The sequence below is a fragment of the Crassostrea angulata genome, chromosome 4 (genome assembly GCF_025612915.1).
Source record: "Crassostrea angulata isolate pt1a10 chromosome 4, ASM2561291v2, whole genome shotgun sequence".
NCBI classification, from domain to species: Eukaryota; Metazoa; Mollusca; class Bivalvia; order Ostreida; family Ostreidae; genus Magallana; species Magallana angulata.
The window spans coordinates 31,221,533-31,241,310 of record NC_069114.1 but is presented as its reverse complement, the minus strand read 5'-3'; the positions used below and the strand labels follow the sequence as shown (position 1 = coordinate 31,241,310).

General features: G+C 33.6%; 1 protein-coding gene across 2 annotated transcripts; it reads right to left on the bottom strand.

Moving 5' to 3' along the window:
* Positions 1-2,847: 2,847 nt before the first annotated feature.
* LOC128182062 (uncharacterized) lies at positions 2,848-17,882 on the bottom strand. Of its 2 annotated transcripts, none has more exons than XM_052850680.1 (18): positions 17,752-17,882; positions 17,600-17,661; positions 13,613-13,764; positions 13,089-13,222; positions 12,551-12,690; positions 12,248-12,312; positions 11,276-11,391; positions 10,899-10,980; positions 10,026-10,193; positions 9,751-9,837; positions 9,280-9,374; positions 9,057-9,164; positions 8,613-8,673; positions 6,473-6,580; positions 5,423-5,487; positions 4,944-5,015; positions 4,035-4,204; positions 2,848-3,629 (listed from the first exon to the last, which is right to left on the bottom strand). In XM_052850680.1, exons 2-18 carry the CDS (start codon positions 17,646-17,648, stop codon positions 3,403-3,405), a joined length of 1,899 nt encoding a protein of 632 aa, XP_052706640.1. In that variant the 5' UTR covers positions 17,649-17,661; positions 17,752-17,882; the 3' UTR covers positions 2,848-3,402. The 2 variants fall into 2 exon arrangements, with proteins under 2 accessions (XP_052706640.1, XP_052706641.1); XM_052850681.1 differs by lacking the exon at positions 6,473-6,580 and adding an exon at positions 6,335-6,439 and having other exon boundaries at positions 17,752-17,880.
* Between the last annotated feature and the right edge of the window lie 1,896 nt (positions 17,883-19,778).

Sequence of the window (19,778 nt, the reverse complement as noted above, 5' to 3'; positions counted from 1 at the left end):
ATGAATGACATAATGCAATAATGTTGAATCATTTTTTCCGTACATATTGTGTCTGAAGTTTTTCCTTATAGTTTTCTTAACCTATTCTGTAAAATTGAAATAAAAAACACACACTGCATAGCTGGATACTTAGAAAAGGGATGAAAAATTTAAACTGAATTATATGATATATGCATGAATATGGCCTTAATTCAGCTGCAGCTGAGTGGAAAATGATTATAATGATCTTTTTTAACCAGTGAGTGGGTATTTCGGACGTCATATGTCTAAATTTTGTTATTTAGGTCAAATTTCACCAATATTGTTATCCCTGTCCAAAATTTAAAGTTCAGATAAAAGACTGTTTTAAAAAAAAATATTGGGGAGGGTACCCCCCCCCCCCAAAAAAAAATTTAACTTCCCCATTCGATAACACAATGTATAAAGTTTGCTACCAATCTGTTGTGGCATTAAAATGTATGAAATTTTTTAAAAAACCATAAAGTATGCATATTTATTTGCATTTTTTTTTTAAAACCAAAGTTGTCATTTTCAAAGTATCTCGCTCTACACCGCCATGGTGTAATTTAGTCAAACCGCGTTCCTGGGTTCCTCGTTCTGAAAAATAAATTCTTTCGATCAAAACTAAAATCGCACCAAATTTTTCCATTTTATTCATTAATCTTTTTGTATTAACTAAAGATGTCCCATCCAAGGTATGAATATTTACCGCGATGCATTATGAACCAGTCCCACACTTTTCGCCAAGACGTTAATTAGTCAAACCGCGTTCTTGCTTACTCCGTTCTGTAAAGTTCTATTCAATTCTTTCATTAGAGGTCGCTCTTCGATCCATTAAAACTAAAATCGCTCACTCAAGAAACGAATTGCCTTATTTCATTTATTCAACCTTTGTCAAATCTTAACTTCTATGTGTAATTCAGGTAAGTTCCTAATAAATATATTCATCGTTTACGTAACCGTTCAATATTATTTCATTACAAGCGTTTATTTTGATGCAAACTACCTAGCTCTGACTTTGATCCGCCAAAGCGTGTCCACCACCTTACTCTCATTTTTGCTATTTTGGGCTTGTTTATCGAAAATGAAAGTAGGTTTTTAATAAATTTCACAATAATAACTTAGCCGTTAAAATTCAAATATACCTTACGAGCATCATCTTACATGTGTTGAAATACCAAAGGTGTTCACTAAGCAAATACTCTGGTGCAAGCATTTTGTAGTTTATTTTCAAAATGCCTTAATTTATAAGTATAGATATACTACAGGACGTCAAACTCTTGGGTATTTTGATTCTGTCCAAATGAGTTCAGAATTCGGACAACAAACCATCATGATTTGATACTGACAAACTTCTCAATCAGTGGTGTTCTTTAACATCTTTAACAGTACTAATGTATGAATGATATTTTGTATCGCCGTCCGATTATCGTCTATCAAAAGGTGAAGAAAGTTTGAGTATTCATAGCCGCACGTTCACCAATATAATGTGTTCTGAGACAGAAAGCAATAGAAATAACATTTACAAGATTTAAGATATGCTAAGAGTGTCATGTTTCAGTGTTTACTCCACATGACAAACTCTCATAATAGCATTTATTTTCTTTCATTTTGCGCTAACCCAAATTTCAGGTGTGAAATTATTTTCAGTAAAAAACTTGTAAATATATTGCGTATAAAATTTCAAATTTCAGGTTTGTCATGCCAAAAGTGATCATTTTTAAACAATTTCATAAATATTTTCTTAAACTGTTTTCATACGTACACCACCTTGTGTTTGGATTTCAATCTGTGAATGACAAAATCAATTGTTCAAAAAGGGTGTGGAAGATGTGCGTTGAGGCATTGAAAGGAGAGTTGATGAGCTTTGTCAGTCCAGGTGGTCCGATCAAACACCAATAATTCACCCTTTTAAAGTGCATTACAACTTTTGATTTTGCCCACTCACCAATTCTGCTAGGCAAATTGTACCTTAAAACCCCGGCAAAAAATTCATTTTTAGGTGTTGGACTTGATGGGCTGCTCATACAACTGAATTATAAGATAGATGAAGATAAAACAATTGGTAGATCGGATTTATATACATTGTGATATAAAAACATTCAAAGGAAAAACAGAGCAATGACGTTTTTTTGAGTTGGGAGAACTCACAAATCATCACGCTGCTAATGGATTAGTTCCCTCAGCTGTAGCTTCTACTAGATATAACTTTACTTCATCCTTACATGCTAAGTCTCAGTACTTGGCAGTACTAGAAGGTTATAAAAGGTTATTTAATTATATAATTATGACTGTTATTATAGTACTATTAGGTTTGTAGTTTTTAAGTTGGTTTCTGCTTCTAAAATAGGTCAAAACAAAAACAGATTTGTCCTTGGACATCTACATGTATGTTACCGGGTCCTGTTCACTTAGTGGCATTAGTTTTATGCTTCAGATACAAGGCAAAGATGCATAAAGTTATATCATGCACAAACATAGTTTTGATAACAATTATGATAAATAAAGATATACTTCCATGACTTTCTTTGTTACCAAGGTAATCATAGATGCATATGTCTGCTGGACGCCGGTTTTGGTCAGATAAGGAAGCTGTGTACGAGAACAGACTTTCGAATCGTAAGGGTTACAGAGCTGTCATCAAAGTCAAACAGAAAGGACTTCAGAGACTCCAACAGTACCAAAACTACATAGTGAAGATGTTCCAGTAATTTATATGATTATAACCTGGTTAGAACACTTTCCGCTTTATAAACAACAAAGAGGTTCATTTAAAAGTGTACTCTTATTAAATTATTAAAGAAATTCGATTTTCTACCAGTAAAACCAAATTGAGAGAAAAAGTACTCACAAAAGAGAAAATTTAATATCATTTTATATACAGATGTAGTGCAAATAAATATGTTAAGGCAAAAGTCAAAGTGCGAGAAAACAATCATAAATTTTGACTAGTACAAAAACAAAAAATCACATCAGGCAATTAAATTGCGTTTTACAAACAAAAAGTGGATAAAGGAATGGTTCTTAAACACAAAATATGTACCTTGTTATGTCAACAGATGAATTCATAATACATCGTTTTTTTTCTTTCGATTTGATATTATGCCATTACTATGATCTTTCAATGGAAGATTTATTGAAAATCATCACCTTCAAGCATTGCCTACAAGGAAAAAAACTATCGAAATTGCTTGCATCATAAAGTGCTTTTTTAACTAAAAATACAGTTCATTTATTTCCCTTATTTACAATATCTGCGGTTAAAATTGTAAAAATCTGTTTATAGCTATAGAAAAATAGTCATATTGATCATTATTTAACCATGCTACAGGTCAATTGCCGCAAAGCATGAAGCGTAGACAGCAAACCATGCGAAAGCCTTAAACAACCAATGGTAGTCAATCAAAACACGCGAAACTTGAACAAGAAGCACATCGTAACAGCGCCCACTAACAGATTAAGGTGTCTACTGTTCGTAGAAGCTTTGGAAATACACGGTGCTGCAGTAACAGATGACGCCCTCTTGGTTTCATCAATCCATTGGTTGACGTTTTTCGTTAAAATATCAAGGGGAAGGGCTCCATCTTTAAGAATGATAGAATGAAAGTCTTTGATGTCGAACTTCGATCCTGCAAAAATGAAAATAAATAAAAGGATCAAGCAAAAATGATAATGCAACAAGATCATTAATTTAAAAAACCCCAAACATTAGTAATTTATTGTTTTGAATTTTTGTTTAGTTTAATAAAATGTTTGTATTGGAAAAGTTCAGCTTTATAATTTAAAAATACATCGTATCTTTGTCCAGATATTTGTTTGTTGTTGTTTTTTATGGTTGTGTTCATTAATTTTTTGGGGACAGGGGTAGAAAAAATGATTTCTCAGTAACAGTATAAGGGCGTACCAAGCGTACATCTCCCTTAAAGTTCATGTCAACGAACATGACGTGTTTTTTTTTAATGAAAAAAATAATCGTTACATAGATGCTGATATTGCCAGAATTGAAGAGATAAATAGAGGCATGTACAAATTACCCAAATCTTTCTGTGCCTTTGCCCGTAGTTCCTTTATTTTCAGTTCGCCAATCTTGTATCCGCACGCTTGGCCTGGCCATGTTAAGTATCTATCCACCTCGGTAGTTATTGATTGCTCACTGTACGCGGTGTAATTCAACATGAATTCTATTGCCCTATTCCTAGTCCAACTGCAATAAAAAAAATCTATCTAATCCTTTTTACCATACAATATTCGGAAATGCTATTTGATTTAAATCAATTTTAGGCAAGCAAAAAAAAAACCAACTCAGAAAATACTCAAACAACGTGAGAAATTGTAACTAAAAAATAGGTAAACTCTTTCGTGAGGTATGGATGCAGTGCTAAAAGATCCTGGCAAAGCTGAGGCTCAGTTAGTCCAAATGTTACTGAATGATTCAACTGATTCAAATTTCAGGCTATCGAGCAAAATTTTAAATAAGCATACCTGTGTTTTCGTATTGTAAAGAAGTATTGGGCAATATTGAACGGAAGGTTTGATATGATTATATAAAGGAATCAAAAATGTCATTTCAAGAAGCTGGTTCGAATATTGGATAATTAAACCAGTTTTTAAAAACATTTGTAATATCTACGATGAATCTATCCGAGTAATGTGTGAAACAAAGTACATAAATCGGCATAAAAATCTGGGTAAAGTATACTCAAGTTGATTTAGTTGGGATAAAGTATTTTGCTTTGAAATATGCATTTTCCTGACGGTTAAAGTTGAAGAAATAAACATTTTGCAATTCAACTTGATAACTTTATTAACATGCAACCTAAAACATCTAGTTATATGAGTATCATAATGCATTAAAATACATTCATTTTCATCTATATAGTAAGTGCATAATTTTTCAAACAATGATGACAATGCATAATAAGTCATTGAATACATGTACTCACTTGAAGTGATGCAGTCCGGTATCAACCACAAGACGACAAGCTCTGAAGATTTCCGATCCATACCTACCCATACTGTAGAAAAAGGAGTAACGTTTAACTTCTATTACTAACGTTTTGCAAAATGCACACAGGTAAGGCTCGATTTACCCGAGACATTTCGTTTTTGAACAATCTATGGTTAAAACGGCCTTCACGTCGGTGGTTCATTGTATTAGCAACTTAACGATTGGATAAAGCTAGATTACAGTTAGATTGAGTTCATATTTATATCATCTTTTATTTCATTTTCATATACTAAAGATACAGGATTTTCACAGGATAACCCTCTGTCACCTGGTCGACTGAATGTAAAGTGAAAGCCCTGAAAAGGTGACTGAATGGCAGAGCTTCAGTCACAGTCTAGTTAGCTTTCAGTCACCTTTCACTTGACTGAATGTCAGAGTTTCATCTTGTGTTTTCTTGTGTTTTGGGTAACTTACAGTTCATAGTCATCCTCGTACAATCCCATTTCTTCACCTAGAGATTCAGCATACAAAGCCCATCCCTTGATGAAATTAGACAAAATATACATTATGAATCCATGCATTCTCTTTCATGCAGATTTTCATCCTTCATTCATGTTAATAAACACTTAGACAGGCATCGTCACAATTTTGGGCAAATTTCGTTTTCCTTTTTTTTATTGTTTCTTTTTTATTGTCTTTTCGTCCTGCGTAAAGTTATAAGCAAGATACAGAGCTTTAAATTCATTCTTTGTTGTATAAACAAGGTTAGTGCCAATTCTTTGTTGCAATGATTCATTACAGCTTCAAAGTTCTTCTTTAGGCCGATTTTTCTATCAAATATAAATAAACATTCCCTGACACTCAAATTTTGGTTGACTAGTAGAAATGCTGTTTTAAAGCTTTGTTAACATTAAGAGTGTTGAATTGTCGTGGCAATATGGAAAATATTTGTTTGAATCTAAATTTGTTGGATGCTTTTCTTTACTACTTAATAGCTTAGGGCCAAAAATATATTATTCAAAATTTAAGGCAGGTCTGATGAGTATCATATGCCGACCATCAAACATCCGTAACAAAAATATTTAATTGAAAAATCTTTATAGCTTGGTTCAAACTGCATGTAATCTGATTAGATAACCTTAACAAATACCATGTACTTCAATGATTATCATTTATATGGCCATTATTCTTACTTAATGAATTACGCAATTACTAAGCAGAATAATTTTTACTGTCATGAGATGGTCTGTTCTAAAAGGCAATTTGCATAAAACTGCATTTCAATTATTTTAAACATATTTTCCAATCAACTTCTACTAAATATACTAAAATAAAAATTTAACTTTGAATAAACTGTTGTTCATATTAATATGTTCGAGTGAGTACCTCAACATATGCTGTGTAAAATGGAACTTCATAAGGAACAGTAAATAGATAGCCAGCCATGTACTTTCTATAGTCAGGTATTTTTACTGTGGATGCAACACTAATCTGCAATTCAAACAAACATACAATTAGTCTTACCTCAAGATATGCAGTATAAAATGGGGGTAGAAAGGGCGGTTGGAAGTATTTATCATCAAGATTATATCTGCGGTATGCGGGACCAACGTTTGTGGACTGCACACTCCCCTGTGAAAACAACTCATGAATTAACGAGGCTGGATGGTCATCATTTTAAAATCGTTTTCTACATCCGACAAATAAGAGTTTTCCTTTGTTGACGACCCAACTTCCTTTAACTCTCTGTGAGATATTAAAAAAAACGAAATCGAAGATTTTTCGACTAAGTTCCTGTAAAACTCATTTACCGGAAAAAGAAAGGGGCAATCATTATGCTTTCACAAATATAGAGGTCTCTGTTACAGTAATCAGGGGAGAGTTTACTTAAGAAATCAATTATCAATTTTAAGTTATGCATATCAAGATGTAAATAAGGGTTGGTCACGTGCATAGCCTACAATAAAATCTGCTGTAAAGCATGATCTCTGTTAATAATTGTTAATAATCGCATTTAATCTGCGCCACATGCTAACCAATGCATGATGGCTTGTACATGCAGTAACAAAATATAGCTGTTGACTATGCTAATGATAATCTGTAATTCATTTAATATGTGATAGCTGATAACCTATTTGTAGTGATCATAATTTATTTAATGTAACAGTTGAATTACCGGTAAATAATTGGTTCTCATTAATGCGGCATTCCAGTTTCATTTTTCGCGGGCATTACTTTCGTTGGTTTATTTAAAATTACAGTTTCAATGATAAATTAAATAGTAGCCAATGGTCTTATCAATATATCAATGTTTTAAAGGCCGAACATTTTAACACTCCGAAAATTGGTATTCAACGAATTTTGATAAAACCACAGGATTCAGTTTCTCATTATTTTATATTTACATCTACCGAGTATGATTCCCTCTATTTCTTACGGAAACTTTTGTTAATTCATAGCGCTATAGAAACTTTAGAACCGAAATCGTCACGCCCCGTTTATCGATTGGTCGAAGCCTACAGCAACTGAAACTGACAGGAAATCGAAAGGATTGAAATCTACACGTCCCGTTTATCGATTGGTCAAAACCTATCGCGACCTAAGAATAATCACGGACTACATAACATAATCATGATGATGTCAGACTCAAATTCCCATAGAAGACGATTTGGCTGTATCTTTTAACCAACGTACTGATGTACATTAACAGTAATTTAGTTTAAGATGTAAATATAAACATTAAAATGCTTTTCTCGCTGATTTATGCGGGTAATGAAGGTAGCGACCATTGCAAAATTTTTTTTTGTTATACTTTCATGTTAAATACTGAAATCTGATTGGTTAAGACGCAGTTGATAATATTTTCTATTACCCTCAGCGTTAGCAACGCACTTAGCAACGGGTAACATTAAAAAATGTTACATGCGCGAAAATTATGCGCGCACGGTTCGCTGTAGAATTCACGTTATTCCTATATAAAAGCAGTAAAATTTTCTGAAAAATTAAGACATTCAGTATAACAAAATAAATAGTGCCTGTTTGGGAGGATAACAGTTGAAATTGACACCCCTCGAAAACCATTGTCAACCTCCGCTTCGCGTCGGTTGACAATGGTTTTCTCGGGGTGTCAATTTCAACTGTTACCCTCCTAAACAGGCACTATTTATATAACATTACTCGCTAACGCGGGTTATGTATTTTTTCTGCAAAGTCGCCACCTTCATATCCTGCATGTATCACCAATGAAAGCATTTTATTTTTTAAGTAAATGCTGACTTGGATCTGAACAGTCACTACTGGAAAATCTAACTTATTTTTAAATGACGGCTTGTAATAACATTACATACAAGTACTCATTATAAAAAGTAAAAGAACCCTGCCCCACCGTCACCGATGTTTTAAAATCACTCGACTCAGTCCATAACTCAAATCATTTAGAGAAAAAGTGCATAAATTCGAGGTCAAAACTCTGACATCTTTTTAAGACTGCATGAAGTTTAACTTGAAAAAAAAGTTGGTGACGGTGGATCCTGGCACACCATTAACTATAACAAAAAACTTACCTTTAAATGAAAGCTTCAATTTGTATATATTTTAGAGGATAGAGCAGACTTTATACTAATAAATGACCAAGAGCTTCATTAAGCGGTTACAGCCCACTTACCTGCAAATGATGGCCTGGAATTGTCTCGTGGAGAAGTAACGCCATGAAGTCTATGGTTACACTGTAAAATTTCAAAGATGTCTTTTGTACTTCACAATGATATCACCAGTTTGTGATTTAAGTAAAATAATCGATCTTATATTAGTCGTTTCTTTTCCTTCATACATTTTGAATGGAAATTTCTAAAATGGTTTTGAATCTTTTTCTAAAGATAATTTGATAGTCGTAGCAGAAGTGTCTTTGATAAAATTTGATTAAACAATGCTCTTGATTAGCTTTAAAAAGCTACATTTTGCATTTGCATAAATATATGTGGGACTATGTGTGAATTCACCTAAATTCAACAATAAATCATGACGATATATATGATACTACAATGACAAATTTGAAAAACATCTGAATTTAAAACACCGTAATTACTACTTCATGTACTAAGGGGCTTACGACTTTTCGGGATGGAACACATTGACTTGAAACGTGCCAGGCCGTGATCCGTCAGGGGGTCCGGCCAAATACTGACCATCGATGCCATCGATGGGGTTGGGTTGTACGCTGTAACGTGAACACAAAAGTGCAAACAATATGTTTTTACTAGGAAAATGTTCTATAATTTGAATTTGCATTGCAGTACTAAAACTTGGAAATGGCCAAGAAAATGTTCACTTACTCAACCGGTAAATTGGGAAGGTCTTTAAAGAACTTTGGCAACTGGGGCTCAATCTTATTTTTAATTCGATCTTTGTACCATTTAATAATTTCTTGCTATAATAAGAAATAAAGAAAAATAGTTACATCAATCCATGATTTATTCATCGATAGCTTTGTTTTTTATGACATGTATGTTAACTAGTTATCATTACTAAGTTTAACAAAATATTGCACTTTTTTTACTTTAAAACGTTTGAGATACAGTAATCCAAAAATCAACTTCTTGGTTGTAGAAGGTAATACATATTGTATGGATAATTTTTAAAAGATATTATTTAAATAATGTACGTACAATTAAATATGAATAAGGGAAACCAATAATCTACTTGTAATTTATTTCACATTTGTTGATAATTTTGTGATGAAAAAAAAGAATTTTACTACCGTGTATGCCTTATTTTCTTAAAAGAATATTATTTGTAATTCTTACCCCATTTTGAAGATAGAAACTTCGATTTTGTCTAACGTTCGCGAAAAATTCCTTAACTGAGCCTTGGTGGTTAAGTTTCACCATAATCTATAAGAAATTAAAATGTAAAATACAAGGAAAAAACTTGAACTGAATTAAAAATAAAGTCAATTAGACTGTAATTTACAATATTGGGTTTGCTAAAGTGAACGTTTGAAACATGTTAAAAATTGGAAAAACTGCTGAAAAAAACCCACTTTTTTATCATATTTTATTCACAGAAGAACGATGGATACCTTTTTCATTTCCGATGAGATTCTTTCTACTTCCTTGCGACCTTTTTCATGAACCTCATCTGGTGTTATATCTAGAGACAAATGCCATCGCAGACATGCTTTGTAAAATTCGGTTCCATTATCCCAGCTGTTGACCCCGAAATTTGGTCTTAGATGTTTAAAATATGTCTATTTGAAATATAGATAACTGTTATTTTTTTCAGTTGAATAACATGAGAGAGAGAGAGAGAGAGAGAGAGAGAGAGAGAGAGAGAGAGAGAGAGAGAGAGAGAGAGAGAGGGTGGGGGGGGTCAATGTATATGTTATTTAATTTATTACTTTTGATTCTGCAAGTTTGCTCACTTAAATATGAAAATAAATGGCAAGACTAAAAGTTAATAGTTCTTACAAAAACCGTTATGTATCACCATGTGCATCAGTAACATGAGAGAGAGAGAGAGAGAGAGAGAGAGAGAGAGAGAGAGAGAGAGAGAGGGAGAGAGAGAGAATACAATACGTTTTCTGTTATTATTATTTATTATTATAAATCAATAAATTTTTAAAACACTCGCAATATGCATGTATTTTTCGGAGAAGTAATGTCGGAGAAGTAAAAATAAACTGGCGACTTCAAGAGAATAATGACGTAAATCTCCGCTATTTTAAGACCCATCAACTTGAAATTCGGCATGAGTGTATCTATGGCATTACCTCTCCGAAAAATACATGCATATTGCGAGTGTTTTAAAAATTAATTGATTTATTAGGCTTTTGAAGCGAGCTGGTAGTTTTTTATTTGGGTCAGAGTTCGACCCCTTTCTTTATTTATGGTTACATTGAAATTAATGTTAAAACGGGCTTGGCCCCTGTGGTTATTACCACCATTCCACTTACTTGATTAAAGTACTGTTTTAAATGTCTATACTTGTCTATTATTTTAGATACTGCTGCTTGTGCCTTTCTGTCTAGATCTTGTCTAAAATTTATGTAATAAATTAAAACAGGACATAAAAACAGTCAATAAAATAAATTTGAATAAATTCGACCCAAATTCGACCCTATTCGACCCAAAGATTATTTTGTCTTAAATTCTATAGCAAAGAATGAGAGCCAAACTGGTTCTTCACACCTTCTTTAAATTCTTGCTTTACTCGAATACTGGTTTTGATAAAGGATATGAAGTATTTAAACATACAGTTTATCTTTATTGACAGATCTTCAACGAAGCATTCGTTGCACATTTTACTGTGAAACCAATTAATAGTACTTGCTTTTTGTTTTCATCAATACTCGACTTTGGCAAACGATCCTTAAAAGGTAAGTACATTGGAAAAGTGGTTGGTTGTGCATTTTTCAAAACATCGTCAATTTGCCCTGGGATTCTGTTCTGAAATTTTATATATAGACTGTTAAGACTGTGTGATATTGCACTACCTGTCTGTTTCCTACGCATACAAGAAAATACATGTCAATGTGTAAAGGGACCTAGGCACCATTTGAGATCAAAACTTTATTTTTTGTGTTTAAAATTGTCAAGTTACAAGCAAGATACAGACGTGAGCGATCTTTGTTATGTAAACAAATCTGGAGTCTTATATTTGTTAACAAATAATGCAAAATACAGAAATTACCATTTCTTTAACAAAATGACTCGTGGCAAACATGATAAACTGATTCAATGTGTTCATGATTAATATCATCAAAAAAGGCCATATTTTATTGGAACTCATAACAATATCACAAGACTCGAGGTTTGTTTACATATAGACATAAATAAGTCTCTCTCTGATGATCATGTCAACAAAATTATCATCACGTTGGGTACCATGTTGAAACAATTATCTATCATGTTCGCTTTATTATATTCATGCTTGCAGAAAGAGATTGTTTACTCGTATGTTGATAAAAATAGGTAGCATTTTGACATAAATAAGTAGATATCTACATTGTTTGTATGTCATTGTTGGCATGTCAACAAAACAATTGTTGCATCTTGCATGAAAGACGCAAGATGTCAGATAATATTGTTAATATATAAATTCTTAATTTTGGAACTTTTTCTCTTTTAAAAAAAAATTCAATTTATCCTCCATGTCAAGAAATGTATTTTGCATGTAATCTTATCATTTTTTTCAAATCCACACCCTCTTCTTGCATGTTTTATAAATTATCTTGCGTGTAAGTGTCGGAAATATGCCACAATAATTTTGTAATTATTTTCCAAAATAGGAAAAAGAACTTACAACAGAAACCAAATGGTAAGTATGTTTTTTCTCAATTGCTTTATTCATTCTTTCTATCATCTCGTCTATCTGAAATAAAAAGAAAAACTCTTCATAATCCATTTCTCTTACTCTCATCACCACTGATAATCATTATGACTAAATCTGACTATTGTCGTTAACCCTGTATTAGAATATTTCAAAATTCCAAATATCTTTTTATCTCATTTCATCAAACGTGCCTGGCTGCACATTTCCGGGGAAAAAATTGGGTTGACAATGTTCACACAGATTCTTTACACACTTGCAGATGTACATGTAAACCTGCCTGTTTCGGATAATCTTCCAGACGTTTCAAGTAGTTTTCAAAATCACCAACTGTGTCAAAAGGAGTTATACTCTGTAGATAGGAAGGATCGATTTGCGGGCCCTCTAGAAAGTTGATTGGATTGAGGGCATTGTAACTGTAAATGGAAATGGGATAAATGAGAGAGAGAGAGAGAGAGAGAGAGAGAGAGAGAGAGAGAGAGAGAGAGAGAGAGAGAGAGAGTATGCCAAAACCATCCACCCAATTCCATTCTTTGAAAATAATTCATGTAATTCAGTTACTAAAAGCATTTTTTGGAGTAAATACGCCACTACCAAGGTACATGTTTGCATCCGCTTAAGATGCAGTTTTGTAAAAAAAAAAAATCATACATATCAAATTATAAATCATTGCCTAGAATACATGTAACTCAGTTAACTCAGAATCCACTGTAGTATACTTTGTATTTATTTAAATTAAAAAAAAATATCTTTATTTCGGTTGATCCATTCTTATTTAAAGTAATGATATGTTAAGAAAGGAATGAGTACTCACTCTCTCCATTTGTATCCGTTGATCATGGTTGTTAATGTATCCTTGAAGATGTCATAGTCCGTCTTCTGTTTCGGCGAGAGCTGATTGTAGACTACATCGTTCATTAGGCCATTCAGCAAATTAGTCGACTTAGTCTAATAGAGACAACAAAACCGGGAATTATGGGAAAAACAGGAAATTATGGGAAAAACAGGAAATTATGGGAAAAACAGGAAATTATGAGGAAATGGCATCTGCAAATTCGAAATTCGGATGGTCAATGGTTACAAAACAAATACTGATATTGTATAAAGAGAGCATTTAATTGGGTTTTTTTTTTTAATTTCTCATATACTGTTGTGATATTAAAGTATATTACATAAACACTTTTTTTTTCTCGCAAAGTTCATGCTTTGTCCCTCATTACCCCTTCCTGTTTGAAATTGACACCCAACAAAAGATAATCCACAACATAAGCTCTCATAAATAAATGCATTTCTTAATGGATACTTTGATAAATGTTCTAATAGTGATAGGATATATACAAATTCCTCGTCGAATCCGTTGTATGCGAATGTCTCCGTTTTATCGTTGTATTTGTGAAACTTCATGGCCGTGGAGTACTCGGGAGACCTCTGGAGACGCCATTCCCCGTAGTCTTTCTGTAGGTCATCCAAGGTATTTGGAACACATACATCTTCATAAATAAAGATAAGAGTCACACAACCGGTGATTCTTGTCATCATGTTAACGCGGTCAATGGATTTACTGGTGGAATTTATTTTTAAAAGTCAAACTTACAAGACGTTGTACTAAACAAACTGAAAACAAGGTTCATGGGCACAACATGTGATTGAACTAGACCTTGGAATTGGATTAGGAGGTACCTATCTATCTATTTTTTGCATCAAAACAAGTTTGAAATGACGCTGATTTCAAGAAAAATATGCAGAAATTGCGTAATTTTATTTCAAAATCCAAACAAATCTTTTTGATTTCAAAGAGCCATGGTTTAGTGTCTGCAATGAAAGCGACAGACCTTCATCACATACACGTAAGTGTCACGACTATCCAAAGTCCAAGCTCCTGTTCAAGTGGTTATAGCAAAATTCGCGGACATGTGTGTGTGAACATTATTACTGAAAGTATCCATTCTTACCTTTATTTTGTAACCAGTGTTCATATGATTATTAACCTTTCGTTTATTTTTGAAAGGTATACACATATATGGTTTTCTCTTAACATTTCCTTAGAACTGAATGAGATTATTCAATCAACATTCGGTTATCCATTCGCGGAAATGTTTTAGATTTAAAAGTAAATGTTGGAGGGGGACCGAGGGGCTGAACTTGGATAGAAAGAGAGTATGATACCCTATTTAAATGAAAACGTGTGTTTGGGTGTTATATTTTTTATGCCCTCCCCCCCATTTGACTTTTTAAAACATACATTTTTGTTATACCCCTGTAAAACAGTGACTATATAACTCTATACGAAAACAAGAGGCCAATTGGCCTTAACGGTCACCTGAGTAGCATATATCCCATACACAAACTTGTCATGGAGTCTATGCATCTAATTAATTAGGTTTCATACTGGAGTAGAAAAATCATAAATTTGTAATGACGACCATATTTCAAAAAGAACTGTGAAACTAAACTAAACTAAAAGATCTGGTCTACAAAATCATGAATTCAATTTTCCTTTCAGGTGTGTGGGAGTAAAGAAGATAATTTTTTAACATTATATGCATTAACATCTATACATCCATTTTGGCCCTGCCCCAGAGTCAAAACCCATCTTTGAGGGGACATGAAAATTAAAATTTCAGTAGAGGACTTCCCGGTAAACATAATTATTAGTCAGTGTTTTTTTTATACCGATGTGTGAGAATAGAGAAGAAGATTTTTAAACATTATATGCATTAACACTATATTGCCCCCCCCCCCCCCTTCCTCATGTCATGAACCCCTGACCCAGGGGCCATAAATTTCACAATTTAGGTAAAGGAGATTGGGGATATCATAACCATGTATTCAGTTTTTTCCCCACATGTATGGGAGTAGAGAAGAAGATTTTTTAAGATTTAAAACATTTTCACTATTTGGCCATATTGGCCCCCACCCTAGAGCCTGAACACCTGACCCAGGGGTCATGATTTCACAATTTAGGTAGAGGGCCTCATGGACATCATAACCATGCATTTAGTTTTCAAAAATTATATATGGGAGTAGAGAAGATGATTTTCTAAGATTTAAAACATTTTCACTATTTGGCCATATTGGCCCCACCCTAGAGCCTGAACACCTGACCAAGGGGTCATGAATTTCACAATTTTGATAGAGGGCCTCATGGACATCATAATCATGCATTTAGTTTTTAACAACTACCGGTTTGTATGGGAGTAGAGAAGAAGATTTTCTAAGATTTAATACATTTTTACTATATGACCATATTGGCCCCACCCTAGAGCCTGAACCCCTGACCGAGGGGTCATGAATTTCACAATTTAAGTAGAGGGCTTCATGGACATCATAACCATGCATTTAGTTTTCAAAAATTATATATGGGAGTAGAGAAGATGATTTTCTAAGATTTAAAACATTTTCACTATTTGGCCATATTGGCCCCACCCTAGAGCCTGAACACCTGACCCAGGGGTCATGAATTTCACAATTTTGATAGAGGGCCTCATGGACATCATAATCATGCATTTAGTTTTTAACAACTACCGGTATGTATGGGAGTAGAGAAGAAGATTTTCTAAGATTTAATACATTTTTACTATATGACCATATTGGCCCCACCCTAGAGCCTGAACCCCTGACCAAGGGGTCATGAATTTCACAATTTAGGTTGAGGGATTCATGGACATCATAACCATGCATTTAGTTTTTAACAAATATGTATGGGAGTAGAGAAGAAGATTTTCTAAGATTTAAAACATTTTCACTATTAGGCCATATTGGCCCCACCCTAGAGCCTGAACCCCTGACCGAGGGGTCATGAATTTCACAATTTAAGTAGAGGGCTTCATTGACATCATAACCATGCATTTAGTTTTCAAAAAATATATATGGGAGTAGAGAAGATGATTTTCTAAGATTTAAAACATTTTTACTATTTGGTCCTATTGGCACCACCCTAGAGCCTGAACCCCTGACCCAGGGGTCATGAATTTCACAATTTTGATAGAGGGCCTCATGGACATGATAATCATGCATTTAATTTTTAACAACTACCGGTATATATGGGAGTAGAGAAGAAGATTTTCTAAGATTTAAAACATTTTTATTATATGGTCATATTTGCCCCACCCTAGAGCCAGAACCGCTGACCCAGGGGCTATAAATTTCACAATTTTGGTAGAGGGCTTCATGGACATCATAACCATGCAACCAGTTTTTTCCTCACATGCGTGGGAGTAGAGAAGAAGATTTTTGAAAATTTGGCTTTTTTTGCATATTTGGCCCCGCCCGTGGCACCCCAGGGTTGGTAGAGCCATGAATTTCACAATTTAGATTCTTCTTACCATAGAGATGCTTCACACCAAAAATGGTAACGTTTGACCTGGTAGTTTTCAAGAAGAAGTTAAAATTGTAAAATTGTTAACGCACGACGCACGACGACGGACGAAGACCAATTGCAATAGGTCACCTGAGTGACTCAGGTGACCTAAAAAGTCAAGCATTTTGACTGTTGGACTGGAACTGTTAGGTTGGAACTGTTTAAATCGACTGTTAAAAAAGACTGTTGATCGGTGACGTCACATTCCGCGAAAACGTGTTATTGGTTAGAAGGGGTATAACAAAACAGTTGTTGACTGTGTCTCGGGCAACAGTTGATCTATCGGACCGGCTCGCAAAACTGTTGCCCGCGGCCGACAGATCCGGCTCGCAAAACTGTTGCCCGCGGCCTTGGGCCTTGGGCAACAGTTTGCGAGCCGGTCCGACAGATCAACTGTTGCCCTCGACCCAAGTCAACAACTGTATACTGCTACATTGGATCATATAGAATTTGCCGCCTACCGCCCCATCTGCCATTGGTGCGTGCGCATTATCTAAAGATTATTTCACACGTTGCTAGTGTGCGCACGTAGCTGTTTTAAGACATTACAATGCCGAAGCAGAGAAAAATATAAAATATATGAAAGGCTTTCAGATCTACAAAACATGCATTAATTTTAAATTCTTATACAGGTGTAAGTGCATTTTGTTTATTTTCAATATTAAAAACAATATGTCTGCGGTTTCCGCTAATGGAACTAGATGGGATATTAAATTCATGTTATACGTTCATGTTATGAAGTTTGGACTAAAATTATAAAGGTTTCTTTTTTTAAAATTTGTTTAAGAAACAGATTTGAAATAATTTTGGAGAATATACGAGAAAACTATCGATAATTTTCGCAAAATTACAACATCAAAAAGTTAAAAAAATAATTAATTAATAAATAAACCAAACATGGTAAAATCTTACATTTTTTGGCAAAACAATCAAATATTCAGAATAAAAAGAAAAAAGTTCATTACCTAATCTGAAAAGAACAACAATCACCAGTAAATGAAATCTCAAATCCATTTCGATCAATCACCTGCAAAAATAAAGTTACACTCTTTCTGAATTTGAAATGCTCTACACCACAAAGCACAATTAATGTACTCCATTTAACGATTATACCTATATGTACATTGAGTGTTTTAAACATTCAAGTAAAACGTTTCTTGAAAATGTCGATTGTTCGCTCTGACGGTCTGAAATGAGCACTTTAAAATTGTACCCAGCAACGGTTTGGGTTCTGAAATATGTGCTCTAGAAAAGTAAACTTACTTTTATCTGATGGAAGAGAGACATACATTGTACACTTGACCTTAAATAGATATATAGGACATTGGGGTGTTTTCTAAACTATCCTACCGATCAGATTCAAGTTTGTGCTACATGTAATAACGTTATATCTGTTATGCTTATTTGTCGTTAGAATTTCACCGAGAGTGCATTTGTTTGAATTTTAAATTTCATAGCGTATTTTTTCTAGGGCAGAATTGGAATTCATTATTGCATAAATTCGGTTTCCATGCAACATAAATATTGCCATTAACTTGAGGAAACAAAAATGTCAACCGTCGGGAATGAATCACGTTAAGCTTGTGTGTTAGTCTTCATGAAAGAGCTCGGGAGATTAATGGTTTCAGCATTGCATAATGAAGCCACTTGTTCTCTTTTTCATTAACTACTGTGGATTTTTCATCCCCTATTTGCTGCAAACCTGTAGGCTGAAGGACGATGCGCCATTTTTCTTTTCGGAAGACAGTATCAGCAAACCATCTCTGAGCTAGAAAAAACCCAATAGATATTACATTTTTAAATGTTAAATTAAACTTTAATTAAAGTGTGTAGGTAAAAATAGCACTATTTACTTTTACACATTCGACGAGACCATTCAGTTCAAAGGAAGCACTTTTCTTGAATTTAAATTCATTACTATTCCCCTTATCAGAAAAGATATTAATACGCGTACGTTACATGCAAAATAACATTCATTGTTTTTATGTTTGTCTCGACATCCGTCATTTTTGGGGCAAAAAGAATTAAGTCAACATACCATACTAGATGAATAATAACAACACAAGGTATTTAACCCTGCATTTCCACCACATGAAATACCAAAGAAAGCATTTTATTGTTTAAATATACATTATATAATTCAATCACAGTCATGTGACGTTAACTGTTTTTTGTCAAATGATGAAAATGTTCCCTGCCTAAAAAGTTTATATGTGGTTATTTTTCTCTGTTACTAGAAAAAAATATAACTTCAAGTGACTGTAAGTGTAAAGCATTCTGTAGGTTATAACCTTTTGGAATGAAAAGGCTTTTTTGTAGAAATAGGGCTGTTGCTGCGATTTCAAAAAAAAAAAAAAAAAAAAAAAAAATCAGGTGATAAGATTTTACCTCAGCCATTTTTTCTACAATAATGCACGTTTTATTGTCGAATTGGTGTGTGATGATGATGATAAAATTGTTAATCTAAACAATACATAATCGAATAAATTGCATAAATAAACAAACAAAAATAAAGTAGACTTTTTGGAACACGATGAAATCGCAATACTGATATTGAACAAGACTTCAAGAGATTGAAATAAAAGAACTTAATCGCTACAATATCAAAGGACATTTCTGAAGAGATTTGATTTTATTTAAAATATATTTTGTGACCGTTGGGGAAATGTTTATATTTTTTTCAATATATAATCAAAGCACATGTTATGTAGTCTCAAAACTGAGTTGTCTTTCGTAGCTCTAATGTAAGTTATTCCTACGTGACCATAATTAAAAACTAGCGAGTCTTATAACCATTGAAAAATTACAAAGTCAAAAAAAATGAAGCATTAAAGATAAAAAATAAACTGACTTTTTAATAATTTTATGCGTGTAGGTATTATAAGGTCAATAGCTTTGAGTTGTTTTTTTAGAGAGTATGTCAGTATCTGAGAGAGAGAGAGAGAGAGAGAGAGAGAGAGAGAGAGAGAGAGAGAGAGAGAGAGAGAGTCACTAGAACTACTATGATTAACTCTTCAGAGGGAAAATTGACGAGGAGAATTTTCAAAGAACTATATATGATAAGAGTTAAATTTGGCCCCCATAATTCGCCATTTTTTAAGTGTTTCGGGTACAATAATGTTAACTAACTTTTTAGAAGAGTTG

What these genes read in the sequence shown, in the direction of transcription:
- LOC128182062 (XM_052850680.1), bottom strand. Translation starts at nt 17,648, where the DNA reads ATGGATTTGAGATTTCATTTACTGGTGATTGTTGTTCTTTTCAGATTA. An exon ending in TGTTGTTCTTTTCAGATTAG is followed by an intron (nt 13,765 to 17,599) that starts GTAATGAACTTT and finishes TTATTTATGAAG; the next exon opens with ATGTATGTGTTCCAAATACC. An exon ending in AGATTATCCGAAACAGGCAG is followed by an intron (nt 12,313 to 12,550) that starts GTTTACATGTAC and finishes TATTTCAGATAG; the next exon opens with ACGAGATGATAGAAAGAATG.